General features: G+C 49.7%; 1 protein-coding gene across 1 annotated transcript; it reads right to left on the reverse strand.

The window, feature by feature from the left end:
• On the reverse strand, positions 1-1,341 carry cnr2 (cannabinoid receptor 2). Its single transcript, XM_068569757.1, has 2 exons — positions 1,272-1,341; positions 1-1,091 (listed from the first exon to the last, which is right to left on the reverse strand). The coding sequence occupies exons 1-2, from the start codon at positions 1,339-1,341 to the stop codon at positions 1-3; spliced, it is 1,161 nt and encodes a 386-aa protein (XP_068425858.1).

A 1,341-nucleotide genomic window follows, 5' to 3' on the forward strand; every position in this document is an offset into this window, starting at 1 on the left:
TTAATTTCTAATGTTCGGCAGTGGATTGTTCATCATCTCTGGGACTAAGTTAGGTTGTGTGGTTCTGGTCACTGGCATCTCATCCTCAGAGATGCCAGTACAGTTGTTGTCTTCTGTGGAAGGCAATCCTGGGGTTAAAGCCTCTGTACATTTTCTACACCTCCCAATCTCACACAGCCTTTGTAGCAACTGCAATAGAGCGACTCTTAGCTCTCGACAGCGCAGTGCATATAGCAGTGGGTTGACTGCAGAGTTGACCAGGCAGAGGGTGCTGCAAAAGGCAAACGCTCTCTGTTGGTCAGGATTCAGGGGCATAGAGACATCAGCTAACATGAAGGAGAGTGCAGGAAGCCAACATCCCACCATTATGAGTAGGATCAGGCCAAAGGTACGTGCTAGTCGGATATCCATCCTCATGCGGGCATGGCCTGTCACTGCTGCTCCCTGAAGGCTGGTCATAGAAGACTCATGGCGGTGGGCCTTCCACAGGATGAGAGCATAAGCACACAGAATGAGAGCCAGAAGCACCAGTGTGAAGCTGGTCCAGCAGGCCAGATAGCCCTGGTTGATGTAGGGAAACAGGTGTGAGCAGCGTGGCTTAAACTCTGTGGGACACCTCCAGCCAATCAGCGGCAAGAAGGAGATGAAAATGGTGGCACTCCAGAGGATCAGCAGACTCAGCACAGCTCGCCGGCGGGTCAGCAGCACTTTATAACTGGAGGCCTGCTGGATGCAAAGGTAGCGGTCCAGAGCGGTCAGCAGCAGACTCCCCACCGAGCTAGTAAAGGCCATGGTGACTCCACCTAATTTGAAGAGGTAGGCGGTGGGGCCATCACAGCGGCGAAATAGGTGAAAGTCCAGGAAGCTGGTGGTGAAGAAGCAGCTGGCGAAGACATCAGCCAGAGCAAGGCTGGCAATGAACAGATACGAAGGCCGCTGTCGCAGGGAGGCTGTCGTAGCGATCACTCCCAACACAAGAGCATTTTCCAGCAGTGTGATCGGCCCAGCCAGGAAACAGATGGCACCGATGGCTGTCCGCTCGGTCTCGGTAAGAACCATGTAGAATTCCAGTTTCTCACAAGAACTGTTAACTGTGAAAAGATCACAGGTTTATAGTAAGACAGATTTTATGGGGCAAGTGTATTAAAATTTTAACTGTCATCATGAACACACCCTTACATTTCATTTGCTGAAAAACGCATATTATCTTGGACAATTTTAGATTCTAAAAAAAACAAGGCAATACATTTGTTTTTATTGAAGCTACATACGTATGGGTGATGAGGTGTTCTCTTTGGCTTCTGTGGGTCCTAAAGAAGTTGGAACCTCCCATTGCTCCAT

Source organism: Clinocottus analis, unplaced genomic scaffold (genome assembly GCF_023055335.1).
Source record: "Clinocottus analis isolate CAN_PGR_092001 unplaced genomic scaffold, fCliAna1.0.p SCAF_9, whole genome shotgun sequence".
NCBI lineage: Eukaryota > Metazoa > Chordata > Actinopteri > Perciformes > Cottidae > Clinocottus > Clinocottus analis.